The 17,687-nt window shown below is 40.0% G+C and overlaps 1 protein-coding gene across 5 annotated transcripts in view; it reads right to left on the bottom strand.

The window, feature by feature from the left end:
* Nucleotides 1-17,687, bottom strand: part of MSRA (methionine sulfoxide reductase A) — a 449,572-nt gene that overhangs the window by 320,323 nt on the left and 111,562 nt on the right. Inside the window, exon 1 of one of the 5 annotated variants that reach the window (XM_053216667.1) lies at nucleotides 2,822-3,348. The exons of 3 other annotated variants lie outside the window; for them this stretch is intronic. In XM_053216667.1, coding sequence (XP_053072642.1) covers nucleotides 2,822-3,044 — 223 coding nt within the window. In that variant the 5' untranslated portion in view covers nucleotides 3,045-3,348. Of the gene's footprint in view, nucleotides 1-2,821; nucleotides 3,349-17,687 lie in introns of those variants that run through there. One more of the 5 variants, XM_053216666.1, reaches the window with a different exon arrangement.

The following is a 17,687-nucleotide window of genomic DNA, read 5'->3' as shown; positions in this document are numbered from 1 at the left end:
ACAGCAATGTGAACTATCAACAAAGCAAAAAAGCAACCTACTGAATGGGAGAAGATATTTACAAATGATATATCCAACAAGGGGTTAATATCCAAAATATACATAGAACACATACAACTCAACACCAATTTAAAAGTGGGCATAAGATATGAATAGTCATTTTTTCCAAATAAGACATACAGATGGCCAACAGACACATGAAAGGATGGTCAACATCACTCATCATCAGGGAAATGCAAATCAAAACCAGAATGGAGATATTACCTCACACCAGTCAGAATGGTTAGTATCAAAAAGACAAAGAAAACAAGTGTTGGAGAGGAAGTGGAGAAATGGGAACACTCATGCAGTGTTGGGAAGGAATGTAAACTGTTGTAGTCACTATGGAAAACAATGTGGAGGTGCCTCAGAAAATTAAAATAGAAACACCATATGATCCAGTAATTCCACTGCTGAGTATTTACCCAAAGAAAACAAAAAACACTAACTCAAAAAATTTATGCACCCATATGTTTATTGCATTATTATTGACAATAGCCAAGATATGGAAGCAACCTAAGTGTCTATTGATAGATAAATGGATAAAGAAGATATGGAATATATATATATATATATATAGAAGATATGGTATATATATGGTATAAATATATATGTATATATGTGTGTATGTACACACATACATACATACAATGGAGTATTACTCAGCCACAAAAAAAAAAAATGAAATCTTGCCATTTGTAAGAACATGGATGGACCTGGTAGGTATTATACTAAGTGAAATAAGCCAGACAGAGAGAGACAAATACCATATGATTTCACTTAAATGTGGAATCTAAAACAAACAAACAAACAAACAAACAAACAACAGAAGCAGACTCATAAGTACAGAGAACTTGTAGTTGCCAGAGGGGAAAAAGTAGAACAGGTAAAACAGGTAAGGGGGATTAACAGGTACAAATTTCTAGTTTAAAATAAGTAAGTCACAGGGATCAAAAGTACAGTATATAGGGAATATAGTCAATAATACCATTAATAACTGTATGGTGACAGATGGCAACTACACTTATTGTGGTGAGCACCGCATAATGTACCGAATTGTCAAATCACTATGCTGTACACCTGAAACTAACATTACACTATATGTCAACGATACTTCAGTGAAATACACACATAAAGTAAAATAAAATAAAGTGGAAGAAAATGTATTTCACTTTTATTTGGCCTATGGAGGAGTCCTATAAAAGAGGGGAATGGTCAGAACCAGCACAGCATAAAATTTCCACAAAACTCAAGAAGCCAACCAGGGCCATCTCTTTGGTTGCCCTAAACAGCAGTGAGATAGGGAACCTGGAGCAGCAGCTAAGAGAAGGGATCTGGTGCCGAATACACTGAAGACCCAAGGCTGTAAACAGGCCACAGAGGGATCTTTTCACCCAGAAAGTATTTACAGAAAATTTAATAGAAAAAAATTTTAATTAAAAAAGAAGAAAATTTAATGGAAACATTCTAATGGGAAAATGAGGTCAGGAAGGATTACCTTAAACTATGAATGATAATAGTTCAGGACTAGTGAAAAAAATACTACTAACCCTTAGACTTATTTTCTCTTTATATTCCAGTAAAAGTACTACTCCGTGACATAGAAGTTTAGCTGTGGTATGTATATGGTTTTAAAAAGAAAAGTCCGATTTCTTAAGAGGAGAATGGTGGAAAAAAGCAAGAAACAAAAACCTTAAGGACCTAAAGAATCAAGTACAAGATAAGACAAACTAAGAGAATGATTTCCTTTTATATTTCTAGGAGTAGATCTGGAAATATTAATCTCCCCTATGGATTCAGAACACAGAAAATGGAAAAGCTAGTTCTATAAAATACTTCAAGTATTCATATTTTAAAAAGTGGCAGCTGACAACATTGACTCAAGGCAAAATGGTAGAGGATGCTATGTTGGTAATGGCAATCCTCCCACCTGTTCTGTCTCAATGGGCCATCTGCTGCCACACCACATCCAGTGTCCGTCTCAGCAGGGTCTGTGGTCCCTGATGAGGTTTTTACCCAGGCCCACCTTCCTCTTCATGATGCCTTTGGCTCCCACATCATCCATCCAATGGACACATGGTCCTCTGATCTCAGAGTACACCAGGATGCCAGAGACTTCTGTTTCTACCCAACGCCATACTGATTTCACACTTATCCTTACAACTTCAGGATATGTGCTGACTTAATCTGACTTTCTAGTGTAACACCAAAACAGGAATTTTTCTCTCCAACTCCACAGGTATTAACACCGCACCCCCAAGGGAAATGGCAGAAGCTATGGTCAATGATCAACAGCCTCATGATAGTTTAAATGGAACAAACATTTATAGCTCCTTTAACAGTACACACAACAGTTTCATTCACCTGGACTCAAGTTTCTTCTACAGAGGCCCAAAAGGTAAGTACCACTTTGCTGAAGATAAAACAGATTACCTTGGAGAGGTCAAGTAACAGCTAAGGATCCACCCTAGGTACTTACTGTACCAGTCTACCGATTCTAAGGCTCTGGGAGACCTTTTGAACTCCCACTGCACATGACTCCAGTCATGCCTGTTTTTGAATCCTAGTCCCCTTCCCTAGATGACCTTGGTCAAGCCACCTAAAATCCCTAAGCTACAAATGGGAATGATATTGATACCTACTCTATAGGTTGTGAGATTAAATAAAATGGTACATATAAAGTCCTCAGTATAATGTCTAAAACACAGAAATCAGTCAATAAATATAAGCTACTATTGTTATTATTACCTTTATGTATATATCTGGGAGTATATGTACTCACACATATGGTTCTCAGTCAGGCTCTGGAGATTTTTCTTGCCGTCTGCACGAATGCCTTTTACAAGGCCATTCACTGAGGGGACTGCTGAATTCTGCATTCCTTCTTTTCTGTTCTTTAGAAACCCCTGCACCACTGCCTCCCACCCTCCAAATCCCACCTCCAGGCCACTGCCTTCCTTCTCCCTCCCTTCTCCAAGGTCTCTGAGGAAAGAAGGGCAGGGCATAACTACGGAAATAATGGAGGATGTCCTGCAGCCAAAAAAAAAATGACAGCAGCACCAACAAAGTGACTCTTTCTGGAGCAATGGCCTTGGGGTGAGGAACAGATATATTCACATGCTAGAATATACCGTGTATTCTCAACCCACAAGGGAGGCTAATAATGCTGGATCCAGCCTGGGAATATAAAAGAAAATTGTTCTCTTAGTTGGTCTTGTCTTGTACTTGATTCATTAGGGCAACCATCTTGCTACAGATTTCCCCTTTGCCATAGTTTAAGGAGCTCTGCAATAAAAGCCCTTCCACCCTCCTCCCCCACCCATTCCATGGTAGCTGACCCTCCATTTATCACACAGCCAGCTCAGCAGGAGGCTCCTTCCAGCACCTTCAGAACCAGGGCACTCACAGAAAGCAAATACTTGTGAATTAAAGGAGAAGCATTGTTGGCACTCAATGGGTGTTTTAAATACTCAAAATGATAGCAGGACGCAGAGCCTCAATTCTGCCAGCACCCCTTCCAAAAATATACATAAGAGCTTTGGCTCAGAGTTAACAGGAATATTTCAAGCATTGTTCCATTGCAGACCCTTCCCCATCTCAGGCCCACATCTGTCACTTTATTATTGAATCACTTCATGTCAGAAGTCCTAAGACCCTGCTTCAAAGTCGTACACACTGTGCCTTCTAGACTCTGAGATAGGAGGGAAGGGCAAGGAACCAGCGTTCTGTGAGTACCTGCTGGAAGCCAGACTCTGTGCAGTTGCTCTCAGAGTCTCTCCTATTTAATCTGCACAAGTACCTTGTACCAAGTGAGTAACATGTTCCATTTTAAAGATGCAGAACTGGAGGATTTGAGACACTGGGTGCCCTGCCCAGGAGACACAGTAAGAGGCCAAGAGCAGGGTTCACACACAGGTCTGTCCACTCTAACCTGGTTCTGGCTGGAGGGGGCCTTGGAGAGCTGCCCATCCATTTCCCTTGCTTGCCACACACAGAAACCAAGACGGAAGAATTGGTGCTGACAGTCAGCAGTACCCCTAGATTCAGGGCTCAGGCCGCCTGCGTTCTTTTTGGCACATGGTGTTCTTCGTTCACCTTTTCTTCATCAAAAATGATTTTGTGTGTCCCCAAAATTGTCTCCTAAAAGAACTTTATTTTTTTTCTCTCTTCTTCAAAGAAACTAGTTTAAAGCTACATAAAACCTGCCCTACTTAGAACTTCCATGTAAGGTTTGGCTTTTGTGCGTGGTAAATCAAATTCAGCATTATTCAGGGACTCATCACCCCAAGTAGCTAATGAAGATAATCCATCAGAGCTGTGCAACATTATTGGGCCGTTCCCACCCAAGGAAATCGCAAAAACAGCCAGGGGGAAGAAAAAAAAGCCACCAGGAATTAAATGGGGAAACAGATGATATTTAATTATATAAATATTCTCAGCAATGCTCTGAGGAATGGAATTATTGGTTTGCTGGGCAGCCCCTCATTGAACCAGGCATCAGAGATTTATACTACAGACTTCATGTTTTCATTAGAATTCATACAGCCTGTATTTAGGAAGTAGGTGTCTGGAAGCTTGATGATATTGTGTGTTCATAATCTGACGCTGTAATATGGTAGTGTTAAAAAGAGGAGGGAGGCTCCTCTCCCAGTCATTTGATATTTACATTTTATTAGTGTTATTATTTGACATAATTACATACAAAAGAATTAGCAATGTTAATTAATGCTGTACTAATGCAGTCATAATTACTTCCATTTATTCTAGAACATAAGTGAATTTATAAATTTATCTATTTGGAAGTTGAGTGACTTATTGGATTCACATTTTTAAAAACTAAAATCTATTTGCCCATCCTCTCTAACCAAGCCTACAGAGTCTAGAGTTTGGTTTTTGTTGTTGTTTTTTTTTTTTTTTTTTAGTTTATTTATTTATTTTAAGAGAGAGAGCAGGAGAGGGGCATTGAGACCAAGGGAGACAGCATCCCAAGCAGGCCCCACACCAACAGCACGAATCCCGATGCAGGGCTCCAACTCAGGAACTGCAAGATCATCACCTGAGCCAAAGTCAAGAGTTGGACGCTCAACCAACTAAGCCACCCAGGCGCCCCTGCATTGTCTAGCGTTTTAGCTAAAATGGTCCTCAGGCTAAATTCATGAAATGGAAAAATAAAGATATTTTAAGGATGAGCCACTGATTCACCCCCAACTATATTTCTAGTCACCTGTTAGGTTTGTTTGATATTGTTTTTATCTCACTCCCACTGTAATGAAAGCTGAATTAAGTGGTCCAATGAGAATTTCAAGTGGTCTTTTTTGCACATTTGCAATTGACAAAATGCAAAGGACACAAAGGAAAGCATTTGATTTTAACACCCTGCACGGCATTATACTGACTAGTGTTTCTAAAGGGTTTTAAAAGATTTCAAGCTATAAAGGTATCTTCCTGGGAAAAACCAAGGGAAACTTTATGAGCATTTTCTGCCAAATTTAACAGTGAAATGTCCATTAAGAATTAATATTCTAAAATTACAAATGTATCTCCAAAAAAAACAATTAGTTACATATTCAGAGACAATTTTCTGCCAGTGTACCTTTTCATGAAATACAGTTCCTCCATCATTTATATCAAATAGCATAACAAGGTTTTTGCTAGAAATAACGATTTTAAGAGGCAATGCCAATCAAATTCTGCCTTAGAAGAGACAACCTCTCTCCAGTTTCCTCACCACATACTTTACTAGACAGCTGTGATTGAGATGTTATCCCCGAACAAATTTCTGTGAATTGAAGGAACTGCAATTCTTACTGAATTCTGTATGGAGCGAGAATAGTTCTTCTGTGTATTTTTCAAAAGGGTTAAAGGACAAGGCATCACAAGGCTCCAGAAATGAGAGTTAAGATCCTTCCACATGCACCCCAGAACCGAGGATCTGGAGTCCCACCCCAATTCTTGTATCTGAGACCTGGCAAGGATTAAGAGGTCATCACATCCAGCCTGAACCGTCTCTGATTTGGTGACAGAGCGGTAGAGAAACAGGCTGCAGAGCTTGCGGTCTCGCAATCCTCTTTTCCTGTAGGGAGCATGATCTGTGTGCGTTCCGTGCCCCTGCCTGCAGGGGTGGGAACGTGCACCACATCTATACCTCTGGCTCCTCAGAAATCCTCGCTCCTGTGGGCTGACTGCTCAATCCACCCCAACCCATCCAGCATCTGCACTTAGACCTGTAACAGACATGGCAGCTGGAGCCAGCAAGCCTTCTGCCCAAACTTTCTCCTCACTCACTCAGTACCATCCCTTCTCCTTCCCCAGGGGTCGTCCTTGACTCCTCATTTACGTCACAAAGCCCACAACCAATCTTTGGCATAATCCCATTGGCTGTACCTTCCCAGTAAATCCAAAATCCAACCACTACTCACCATGATGGCCCTAGTCATCACCATCTCCCATCAGAATTACTGCACTAATGTCCCCCACTGGCCTCTCTGATTCCACCTTGGCCATCATATCTCAATGAACTCTCAGTACAATAGCCAGCATGATGCTTTCAAGCCATTAAGCCATATCCTGTTGCCCCTCTGATCCAGTAAAATTCCAATCTCACAGTAGAAGACAAAATCCTTAAAATGGCCCAGATAACCTGCATAATCCCGTGCCTCCCCTTCTCCCCCACCCACCCCCTTGAACCTCCTCCTTGAACTCATCTCCAACTACTCTACCTTCCATTCACTCTCCTCTGGCCACACTGGCCTTCAGCTGTTCCTTGAACTTTCTAGGCACAGTCCTGCCTTGGGATCTTTGCACCAACTTTCCCTGCGTGGAATGCTCTTCCCTCACACATTTATATGGCAGTATCCCCTGCTACCTTCAAGCCTTTGCTGGAATGACTCATCTTCACACCTGGTCATCCTATTTAAAACTACACCACCACCACCACCCCCCACCTTACTGTACCACATTCCCACCCCCTTACAGTTTTAGGTTTTCCTTGTTTTATAACCTTCTCATATAATATGTAATTTACTTAATGTTTATAGTCTGGCACCCCCATCCTCCCCAACTGAATTTAAAATCCATGATGGCAAAATTTTTTTTTATCTTTTGTTCTCTGCTGGATCCCCAGTGCCTACAACAGCACCTGGCACACATTAACTGAATGAGTGGATTTTGATAGATGCTGAGTTACCTATACCATATCTCTCTTCATCCTCTCCTCCTTCCCTCCTCACTCTTCCTGCTTTCTCCCCCTCCCACTAGGATGCTATGGAACCCAGAGGGCAGGCATCCTGTCCTCCCCATCTCTGTGCTCTAGCACCAACTACTGCAGCCTGGCACAGACAATGCCATGCCTCCCTTTCCACATCTCTCCTCCTTGAGGGTAGGAAAAAGGTGTTATACCACTAGTTTCCTTTGTACTTTTTAACCATATAGCAGACACACCACAAATTTTGTCAAATTAATTTGAAATGTTCCAGACAGGACCAATTTTTTGGAGTAGGAAAAAAAAAACAACAACTCCAATTTGAGTTCATATTTTAGACTTCACTTCAGTATCTAATGAAGAGCTTCTATTCATTCTTCCACTATTACAAAAGCATTTAGTTAAATAGTGATGCACTAGATCAAGCTAGTTGGAAAGGAGATTAATCTGCTTCACCAGATAAAGTCAGCTAATCCGAGTTGTCAAGACAGTGGCTCTTAGCATACTTTTGAAGCTCACCATTTGGAACACTGAGTTAGTGGTTTATATTACTCATTCATCTCCATAACCCAAAGCAAAAATTTTGTGGTGGCTGGTTAAACTGTAACAATGAAAGCCACCTTCCTGCTGCCTATGAATATCTGGGTACCAGATGTCAACCCATCCCTTTCCCCTCCCACGGACCCAACTCAATGGATGCTGCCATCTCTCTCCTGTACCTTCAGTGGCTCCCTCACTGCTAGATTCTTCCCATCAACATGTAAACTGATGCTCCAACAAATCCCCAATTTAAAAAAGAAATTAACACGTCTCCTTTCAGCTACCACTCTGTTTTCTCTTCAAAGCCACTGTCCCAAAAGAGTTTATCTTGCTACATTCACTACTTGACTTGCACTCATGCCCTAGGCCACTCCCTGCCTCATCTCTCCTTAATTCGACCTTCTTGATGCTAAATCCAGTGAAATTTAATGGTGACTGCTTTTATTCAACCATTTATTAATGGCGCCAGGCACTGGTTCCATCTTGAAGTGTTCTATCCCTCCCCTCTGCATTTCCAGAACATACTCTGTCCAAATCCTGATCTCTCACTCTCCCAGTCTCACCCATTCCCACATCCTGAGTTATTTCTAAAAAACAACAATTCTCAAAAGTGTATGTCCAGCCCAGAGATCTCTCCAGATGTCCTCTCTTGACAATAGGCACTTCCCCTCAAACTCTACCTATCCAAATCTAAATACATCACTCTCCTCCTCCACCAAGCTCTGACCCTTATGTTAATGAATAGCATTACCCCCTACACCCAGCTGCCCATGCAGGAAATCCAGCCACAAGCACCCCGCAATCCCCACATCCAACCAATCACAAGTCCTTATAGCCTGTACTTCTTAGACACCCCTGTGATCCATCTGCTTCTCACCACCCTCACTACTACCACGTTGGTCCGTCCACTGTCATCTTGCACCTGCTTATCTCCTATCCCCATCTAATCCACTTTCTACAATGCAGTAAGAGTAATCATTGTAAAATCCACACCAGATAATATCACTCCACTGCTTAAAACCCTCCAAGGGCCATCAGGAAAATGCAAATCAAAAGTATAATTAAGTACTACTTCACACCCTCTAGAATGGCTATAATAAAAAAGACAGATAAAAAGAAATGTTGGGTAGGATGTGAAGACATTGTACCCCTCTGTTGATGGAACGCATTGCTGGTGGGATTGTAAAATGGTACAGGAAAACAGTCTGATGGTTCCTCAAAATGTTAAACACAGAGTTACTATATGACCCAGAAATTCTATTCCTAGAAATATACCCAAGAGAAACAAATGTCCACACAAAAACTCATACACAAATGACCAGAGCAGCTTTATTCCTAATAGACAAAAAGTAGAAACAACTCAAATGTCCATCAATGGAATATTATTCAGCAATAAAAAGGAGTGAAGTACCAATATATGCTACAACATGGATGAGCCCTGAAATTTTACACTAAGTGAAAGATGCCAAAAGACCACATATTACATGATTTTATTTCATTTATATGAAATTTCCCCAGCAGACAAATCCTCAGAGACAGAAAACATATTAGTATTTCCCTAGGGCTAGGGATGAGGTGAGAGGAAATGAGGAATGACTATTAACAAGTACAGGATTTCTTTGGGGGTTGATGAAAATGTTCTAAAATTGATTGTGGTGATGACTGAACAACTGTATAGCATTGCATTGTATACTTTAAATAGGTGAACCATATGGTATATGAATTATATCTCAATAAAACTGTTATTAAAGGGAGGAAAGGAAAGAAAGAGAGAGAGATTTACCAAGCAATTGCAATAAATGGACCTTCTTTAAGATCCTGACTTGAACAAAGTGAAGAAAATTTGATTCTGACTCTAATATTTAATGATATTAAAATTAGAGAATAACTATTAAATTTTTGAAGTGAAAAAAAAACCCCTACAAGAACCATCATTTGCCCCATAATTAATTATAACTCCTAAAGATGGGTACCAGACCCCTAAGAGCTGAGCCCTGCGTCTCTCTGCAGCCATTTCCCACCACTGTATACTCCCAAGCCCTCTTTATCAGCCCCACCTGTAAACCTTATTTCAGCCACAATGATCTTTTTAGAAATCCTTTGCAAGTGTCATGGTATTTTAATGCCTCAAATCAATAGAGATATCAACTAGGCCAACCAGTGATTATATCCAAGAAGACTAAGGCCCTCAGGTCACACTGTTAGACAGGGACAGAATTGGAACTAGAGCAGGGCCTCTTAATCCTAGTACAACTCCATTTCCATTGTCTGCTTACTTAAATACCACATAATTCAAGAAGTATTAACTTGATCTTTACTACCATGAATTTTCTCAAAAAATGTCATCACTTTGGAGACCATTTGAAACCATTTACTTTCAGGTATTAGCAGGCTGATGTTGTAAGATGAATATGTTAAAAAAAAAAAAAGAATCAGACAGAGTTGGGCTTAAATCTTAACTTGAACACCTTATTCACCATGTGACCTTGTGAAAGGCACTAAACACGCTGAGCCTATTTCCACATAATATGGAGATAATGAAGAATGGAGACAACTTCAGTAAAAAGCATAGCACATCCCCAAGCACATAGTAGGCATTCCATCAATGATAGCATTCTGAGTAATTCCTTTATTACTTGCCATAATTCACTGGAACAAATGCAAAAAATATCTATTTTGATCTAATATATAAATAATCTACTAATTTTATAAAGAATTAAGTTTACTGCTACAGAACCAGAAGAAAATAAGTACAACTGCACTACTGGAAAATTCTACTCCATTACCACTAGTCAATAGAAATCCACCAGCGGGGGGGTGCCTGGGTGGCTCAGTCAGTTAACCTCCAACTCTTGACTTCGGCTCAAGTCATGATCTCAAGGTTCAAGGGTTCGAGCCCCGCAACAGGTGGTCAGCATCTGCTGACAGTGCAGAACCTGCTTGGGATTCTCCCTCTCCTCTCTCTCTCTGCCCCCCCACCTCACATGTACACACATGGTGGGGGGGGGGGGGTTGGGCATGTGCATGCATGCTGTCTCTCTTTCTCTCTCTCTCTCTCAAAATAAATAAACACTTTAAAAAATCCATCAGCATTCATGTTTCTATGGTGAAGGGTAGTGCAGAAAGAATATATTTGTCTTATTGGAAAGTATTTTCCAGACACCATGTTAGCACCATATCTTTATGTTTCTGTGGCAGGGGAGGACTAATGGGTTATCTTTTTTACTTATTTTTCATTACTTTTCATTTTCAAAATTGAAAAACTTCAAACCTACAGATATGTTGAAACAACAGTACACTGAACACTTACATACTCCTCACCCAGGTTCATCAACTATTAACATCTCGACAAATCTCTCACATGCACACACATGTATACATACACAAATTTTCCTTTTGCTACACTATACAAAAGTGGACTTAAGACATGATAAAATTTCACCCTAATTACTTTAACAAGCATCCTTCAAAAACAAGGACTTTCTCCTAACCATGCCTTTTTAAAAAGTGAACATTAATTCAATATTATCACCCAACATGAAGCCTATACTCAAATTTCCCCACTTGTTTCACAAATGTCCTTTATTTTGTTTGTTTTGCTCCAGAATCCAACCAAGTTCCACTCATTGCAGTTGGCTGGTATTTCTCCTTAGGCTCCCCTAATCTGAAACAGTTTCTGCACTTCTTCTTTATGACATTAAATCATTTAAGGGGTCCGGACCAATCCTGCAGAAGTCAGGTATCCCCCATTCCATCACATCAAGACTCTCACTGTTTGGGATGCCAAACCTGACCATTTAGCTAATGCGTTGAGAGTCAATCTTTCCTTGTCAAAGGCACATCTTTCTCTTAAGTAATCTGTGGAGTGATACCTAGAGAACATGAGAATATTCTGTTCTTCACCATCAATAACCTATCTCCCAAGAGTTTTAGCATCCATGAGTCCATGCTTACACTGGTGTTACAAAGTGATGATTTTTTAATGCCATAATTCCTTGTGTATTTGTTATCTTACTTTCCTCTCCAAAGCAGAGCTTCTCCCTACTTCCACCTGCCTGACCCTCTCTCATCACTGTGGGTTCATAAGTTTTTAAAATTTTAATATGTTATAATCCATAATCTTCAATATTCTTTTTGATGCTGCAATGGCTCCAAGTTTGGCTAATGAGAGTCTCTTTCAGCTGTCCACTGACCTGACCTCATCAGTCTTTCAGCACCTCCTTGCTTCTGGCACAAATACCTCAGGCTCACAATTTCTCCAACGGTTTCTTCCATTGAAATATGGGATTTAGAAGTCAAGATCTGGGCATTGGAGATGCTCATTACTAGTGGCATGACATAGCTTCTAGGCTCTTACAGTAATCACAGCTAGGGGGTGTGTGCGAATATACATAACATCAGCTCATACTGATACTTTTCACTCAAAACTAATACCCTGAGATCCTTCCTTACATTCCCCTTTTCCATATTTGTGCCCCACCCTCATTTGCAGTAAAAATTCTGGTTCCAACACATCATTATATGTACTCATTTGCTCTCTCTTAAATAGGAACAAAATACATTCTGATTTTCACCACCAATATCTCTACCAACACAAGTCTACTAAAAAAAACTTCAAGGCACCTGGGTGATTCAGTCGGTTAAGCATTGGACTCTTGATTTTGGCTCAGGTCATGATCTCAGGGGTTCATGGGATCAAGCCCTGTGTCAGGCTCTGCACTATAAGGTTACTGCTGTAACGTTATTTTATCTTGTTCTCAAAATAAATAAAGAAACTTAAGAAAAAAAACTTCAATGTTTCTTTATACTTCTTTTTGTCATTAGACTATATCCAGTGTGGGTATAATTTTTTAAATACAGGACCCTTTGGCAAGCTTAGAATAAAAAGATCTTTTTAATAATTCCATTAATTACAAAATTAGCTTGTTCCCTCCAATATGAATTTAAGATAATATCAATACATGTACATATGAAAATCAAACTCTTTGTATTAAAATTAGCCTTCACACTAAGCTTTACAGTACCTGTGGTATTTAAATAGATAATGTTAGCTTTTGTGAATCAACATTGCAGAGCATTTAAAGACCATGGTCCCAATTTCCATAGAAACAATAGATCACTATTTCCAAGAAAAAAAAATTAAAATATTTTCAATACATAAGTAATTTTCTTAAGATGAGCCCCAACAATTAACAGGTCTGACCCATGCTTTAACATTATTTCACAAGAAATAAGTGAAACTGTTCTATTTAAAATGGAATTTATTGTTCCTATAAAACATAAATATGGCCTTGAGGGATTTTGCTAGTATCTTGTTAGTTAGTGCTTTTAATTGGGTTATCACATCTGCTGTAACCTTGGTAAGATGGCTACTCTTCTCCAAGACTTGAAAGCAAGTGTCCCCACCCATACAGATTTCATTAGTAAATGTGTTTTGACCATTTCTCATCCCTCAAGAAAATCAGGTCTTACTATTCCTTGCATTCTACTTTCAATAGATAAAACCTACATTATGTATTGAGGATCCCAGACTAGTATTTGCTCTCCTCCATGACTATCTCTGAAAGTGCAGACTGAGTGGTTTTGACTTAAACTTATACTATCAGGCATTGACTACCCACATGAAAATGGTCAAAACACCATTGTTGTGTTTCCTTCTGTACAAGGTTAAACATCTCAATAATTTTTAATTAATGAAGTCAACAAGAAGCATCCTAAGACCTTGATCCTAAATAAAAATGAATTTTAGACTGAAGTTGAGAATACAAGATTCAAAACTAATTTCATGTCCTCGTTCTCAAATTTCTTCTAAATCTGTTTCACGTGTTTCTTCCAGAAGAATATTTAGTAACACCATAGCACACTCCTCATTATGGAAAAGCATCCAATGCATGTGTTTTTCTGATGATCAGCAACATCTTCACTTGTGCTATCAACTGCTGTGGCTTTGGGAAGTGACCAAAGTGAAAACCTAACTTTTAGTCAAAAATGGTCCTCACTAGATCGCTACCCCTATGTTGATCTTATGCATTAAAAAGAGAAGAAGAGGGGCACTAGGGTGGTTCAGTCGGTTAAGCATCCGACTTCAGCTCAGGTCATGATCTCACAGTTTGTGAGTTCAAACCCTTGTCAGGCTGTGTGCTGACAGCTCTGAGCCTGGAGCCTGCTTCAGATTCTGTGTCTCCCTCTCTCTGCCCGTCCCCCGCTCGTGCTCTTTCTCTCTCTCTCAAAAATAAATAAACATTGAAAAAAATTAAAAAGAGAAAAAGAGCCTAGAAGGCTGGAGCAGAAGAAAGAAGCTGGTGTGAGTATTCTCCCAGGGTAAAGAAGAGTAAAAGTGAGGGGGTAAAAATAGCCTGGGTGAATGAAGAGGTGAAAAGAGAAAATGTACACAGTGTGGAAAGTAAGGAAGACAAGATTAATTATTAGGAGGGAAATGAAGGGGCGCCTGGGTGGTTCAGTGGGTTAAGCATCCGACTTTGGCTCCGGTCATGATCTCACAGTTTGTGAGTTTGAGCCCCACATCGGACTCTGTCTATCAGCACAAAGCCCAGCTTGGAATCCCCTCTCTCTCTGCCCCTCCCCCTGCCTCTTTCTCAAAAATAGATAAACATTAAAAGGAGGGAAGTGAAGGTGGAAGACAGGGAGGGAAGAACGATTCAGTTGGAAGAAAGCCTAGTTGCCTTCTTTCCTCACCTCATTGCTCATCAGTGCTTCCATACCAGACAAGAATCTGGCCACAACAGCTTCACCAGGCTTCTGCTTCCTCATGTTCTGAATAAAATCTTCCACTCATTTTTTAAATTGTGGTAAAATGCACATAACGTAAAATTTACATCGTAACCACGTTTAAGTGTGAAGCAGTGGCATTAAGTACATTCACACTGTTGTGAAACCATCATAACCATTCATCTCCAGAACTTTTTCATCTTCCCAAATTATAAATCTGCCCCCAGTAAACACTAACTCTCCATTCCCCCTTCCTCCCAGCCCCTGGCAACCACCGTTCTACTTTCTGCCTCTTTGAATTGGACTACTCTAGGTACCTCATATAAGTGGGTCATAGAGTATTTATCCTTTTGTGACTGGCTTATTTCACTTAACATAATGTCCTCAACTTTCTTCCATGTTGTAACATGTGTCAGAATTTCCTTCTTTTTAAGGCTGAATAATATTCCACTGTGTGTACAGACCACTTTTTTTTTAAGTTTACTTATTGTGAAAGAGAGTGGGAGGGCAAAGAGAGAGAGGGAGAGAGAGAATCCCAAATAGGCGCCACACTACCACCACAAAGCTTGATGTGGGGCTTGAACTCATGAACCATGAAGTCACGACCTAAGCCAAAACCAAGAGTTGGATGCTTAACTGACTAAGCCACCCAGGCTCCCAGACCACACTTTTTTATTCACTCATGCATCAGTGGACATCTGGGCTGTTTCCACCTTTTGGTTATTGTGAATAATGCACAAACATGGGTGTTCAGGCTCCTCCACCTCTAATAGATTTTAACAACCTCCTTCAAAATGTACATACAGCATTACCTCTTTATAAATATACTTTCAGAGGTGCCTGGGTGGCTCAGTAGGTTGAGCATCCAACTCTTGATTTAGGCTCAACTCACGATCCCAGGGTTGTGGGATTGAGCCCCATGTCCGGCTCCATGCTGAGCAAGGAGACTGCTTAAGATACTCTCTCTCCCTCTGCCCCTCTCCGCAACTCATGCTCTCTCTCTCTCTCTCTCTCTAAATATATATATGTTTTTTTTAAATAGATAGATTTTTTTTTAGATAGATAGGAGATCTACAGAATCTAAAAATTGAAGAGAAAGATTTGTTCTGATGATTCCTCAATCCACCCAGATATCCAATCACTGCTTTAGCCAATGTTTCTAAATATCCAGCCTGAAATAAGTTTGCCCCAGGATTCTTTACAGCCTTATGATTCAAATCCAGTGACTCATCTTCCTGTCAAGAAGATGAGGAATTGGGCAAAAAGAAATCGACACGCATTAGTTCTTGGTCTTAAAAATACCTCTGTATTACACCTCCCCTCTGAGTCATAAAAACAAACTCCTTCTCTAATAGATTTTACATTTGACATATTTATACTTTTATGACTCAATCCAATTTTATTTATTTATATACACATACATATGCATACGTGTTTATATATGTGTATGTATATCTTATTTTTAGACACACATACATTTATTTACGCACAGAGACTTCTATTCTTCATCTATCCTTTTCAAACTCAAGTCCAATCTGCTGAATTTTCAAGGGGATTTCCACTTCAATACACAAAAAAATACACTCACAACTTAACTGCACATAATAAAATTGCCAGTGCGATTAAGTGAGCCATGTTTCAGAGTAGAGGTATGTACATATTTTTTAAAAGAACTATTTTAGAAGCACATCCAGCTCCCTTTTGAATAAAACACAGTCTCTTGATGAATTGGTCATAAGAAACCAAGGAAATAAGGGTCAAGTGATAGGACACCAAGATTGTAAAGTTGTGTAACACATTTTAAGTCAGATAAGAAGGCGAGGCAACCTTTATAAATGACCTTGTCCTTGAGTTCAGGTTGAACATGACCTTCTGGCCAAGCAGCACAATTTAGAATAGGAAATAAGATTGACAGAGGCACCCGGGTGGCTCTCAGTTGGTTAAGCATCTGACTTCGGCTCAGGTCATGAATTCCCAGTTCATGAGTTCACTCCCTGTGTTGGGCTCTGTGCTGACAGCTCAGAGCCTGGAGCCTGCTTTGGATTCTCTATCTCCCTCTCTGTCTCTGCCCCTCCCCAACCTGTGCACGCACGTGCATGTGCTCTCTTTCACTCACTCTCTCTCTCTTTTTCAAAAATAAATAAATAAACATTAAAAAAGAAAGAAGGTTGATAGATTCATTTCCCCAGCCTAACTTATCTCCCCATTGCTTTTCTACAGCGACTCTTAAGTTCTAGCCAAACTTGTGTCCTGACCCCGTGAAAAACTCTAATCCCTTCCTTCTGCTAGAGTGTTCTCCACCCCCAATCTCTTCCTGTCTGAATCTTTTCCATCCACCAAGCCTCCATGAGACCCTTTCTGACACCTCCATACACAGCATGATTCCTCCCTGCTCTAATCCTCCTCATTATGGCTCCCAACTGGAACAAAGGAAATGTGATGGATTACCACCATGTCTTGTCCCCTCTGCCCTCCAAGCACACCCATGTCCAAGCTGCCTTGCGCTCCCTGAAATCACTTGCACTGGTTCAGGCAGCTGCATGAACCTGTCCATTCCACGCCTTCCCTACCTATAAAATGAAGGCATCACAGCCTGTGCTACCCACTCCACAGGCTCCTGGGGCAGCTGAGATTACACTCTAAAGAAACACAACTGATAGCACAGTGCAGGGAAGAGACAACGCAGGAGCTGAAGAGAAGAGAGAGCTGTTTCAAAACCCTGCACACTTTTTACGCGGCCACTTCCAACAGCAGAGAGAATAGGCTGGCTCTTTTGATATAAGTCAAATTACCAAGTCAGACACCAAAACAAACTCACAGATATCTGTCAATCAAATGAGGCCATAATTGCTATGTGAGGCTGCTTTTTTCGTTGTTTGTTTCTGGAGATTTGAGGTCATATATTAACACATTAATTGAAATTTTGGTCATAATTAACATGTATTAAGCTGTTGATTACATGGTTGCATTTTGAAATTTTTAATTGGTTTGTTTCAATTGATAAAAGGTAATTTGTTTGGGGATGATGTTTAGAATTATGTATTTAATTATCATTGAATAGATAATTAATATAGTGTAGCAATAGTAAACAATGATGATGATAATTATCATTGAAGTGCACATATTTGTACAAATATGACAGAGTGATTTTCTCTCTAAAGTTGCTCTGGTCTTTGCT

The sequence above is a fragment of the Acinonyx jubatus genome, chromosome B1 (genome assembly GCF_027475565.1).
Source record: "Acinonyx jubatus isolate Ajub_Pintada_27869175 chromosome B1, VMU_Ajub_asm_v1.0, whole genome shotgun sequence".
NCBI lineage: Eukaryota > Metazoa > Chordata > Mammalia > Carnivora > Felidae > Acinonyx > Acinonyx jubatus.
Note: the sequence above shows the minus strand (reverse complement) of the source record. Positions and strands in the feature narration are given on the sequence as shown.